Source organism: Elephantulus edwardii, unplaced genomic scaffold (genome assembly GCF_000299155.1).
Source record: "Elephantulus edwardii isolate Elephantulus edwardi_28Jun2011 unplaced genomic scaffold, EleEdw1.0 scaffold00049, whole genome shotgun sequence".
NCBI lineage: Eukaryota > Metazoa > Chordata > Mammalia > Macroscelidea > Macroscelididae > Elephantulus > Elephantulus edwardii.
In genome coordinates, this window is record NW_006399799.1 from 1,272,005 (window position 1) to 1,272,830 (window position 826).

At 57.9% G+C, this 826-nt stretch overlaps 1 protein-coding gene across 1 annotated transcript in view; it reads right to left on the reverse strand.

Annotated features, from left to right (window-relative positions):
• Positions 1–313: 313 nt before the first annotated feature.
• CSMD2 (CUB and Sushi multiple domains 2) overlaps positions 314–826 on the reverse strand; it is a 972,861-nt gene continuing 972,348 nt past the window's right edge. The window contains 1 exon segment of the mRNA XM_006886423.1: positions 314–473. Within this exon segment, the coding sequence (XP_006886485.1) occupies positions 314–473 (160 nt within the window).

Genomic DNA, 826 nt, shown 5'->3' on the forward strand with positions numbered 1-826 from the left:
CTCTATGGCACTTGGAATATTGTCTGACACACAGCATGTACTTAACAAATGCCAGCTACTTGTCATGTTGGTGCAGGTGCCTAACCCAGGACTTGGCAAGTGGCTGTACTCCCTGCATAGTTCTCCTCCTGGGGAGTGTTTGTCGTGGCGTGTGCTTCTGGAAGCTGGGGTCCACCTCTGCGCCCACCATGGAATGCCTGTGTAGGGGATGGTCTGTGCTCGCCCTCAGGCCAGCTGGCCTCCCGTGCCCCCAGCTCACCGGCGGGCGGAGGCGTGGCTCTCGGTGGCAGCGGCTGGCAGCCAGGCCTGGTGGCTATACTGCTGTACACACTGTGCTGACTGTGAACTCCGCCTCCGTGGCCATGATGTCTGTGGACTGGATGTTGCGGTCATACATGGGGTTCTCAAATGTGGCCCGGACGTTCGTGTTCTCATGACCAGCGTAGCCATTGAATGGAACTTTGGGTCTTCTCCTGGCAAAAAAGAGAGTGTGATTAAGACATAGAAAGAGACCTATACAGACAGATGAACAGGAAGGGAATGAGGGTGCTTCTCCTTCCTCCTGAAAGGCGGGGCTCTCCTGAGAGAAGGCTCTAGGTGATCTGGACTTGAGAAGTGAGGTCAAGAGAGAGCTGGCACCCAGCTGTGAGCCTGGCCCCTTCCTTCCTTGTGCCTGTGAACCTGGCCCCTACCTTCCCTGGGCCTGTGAACCTGGCCCCTTCTTTCCCTGGGCCTGTGAGCCCAGCTCTTCTTTCCCTGGGCCTGTGAGCCTGGCCCCTTCCTTTCCTAGGCCTGTGAGCCCGGTCCCTTCCTTCCCTGGGCCTGT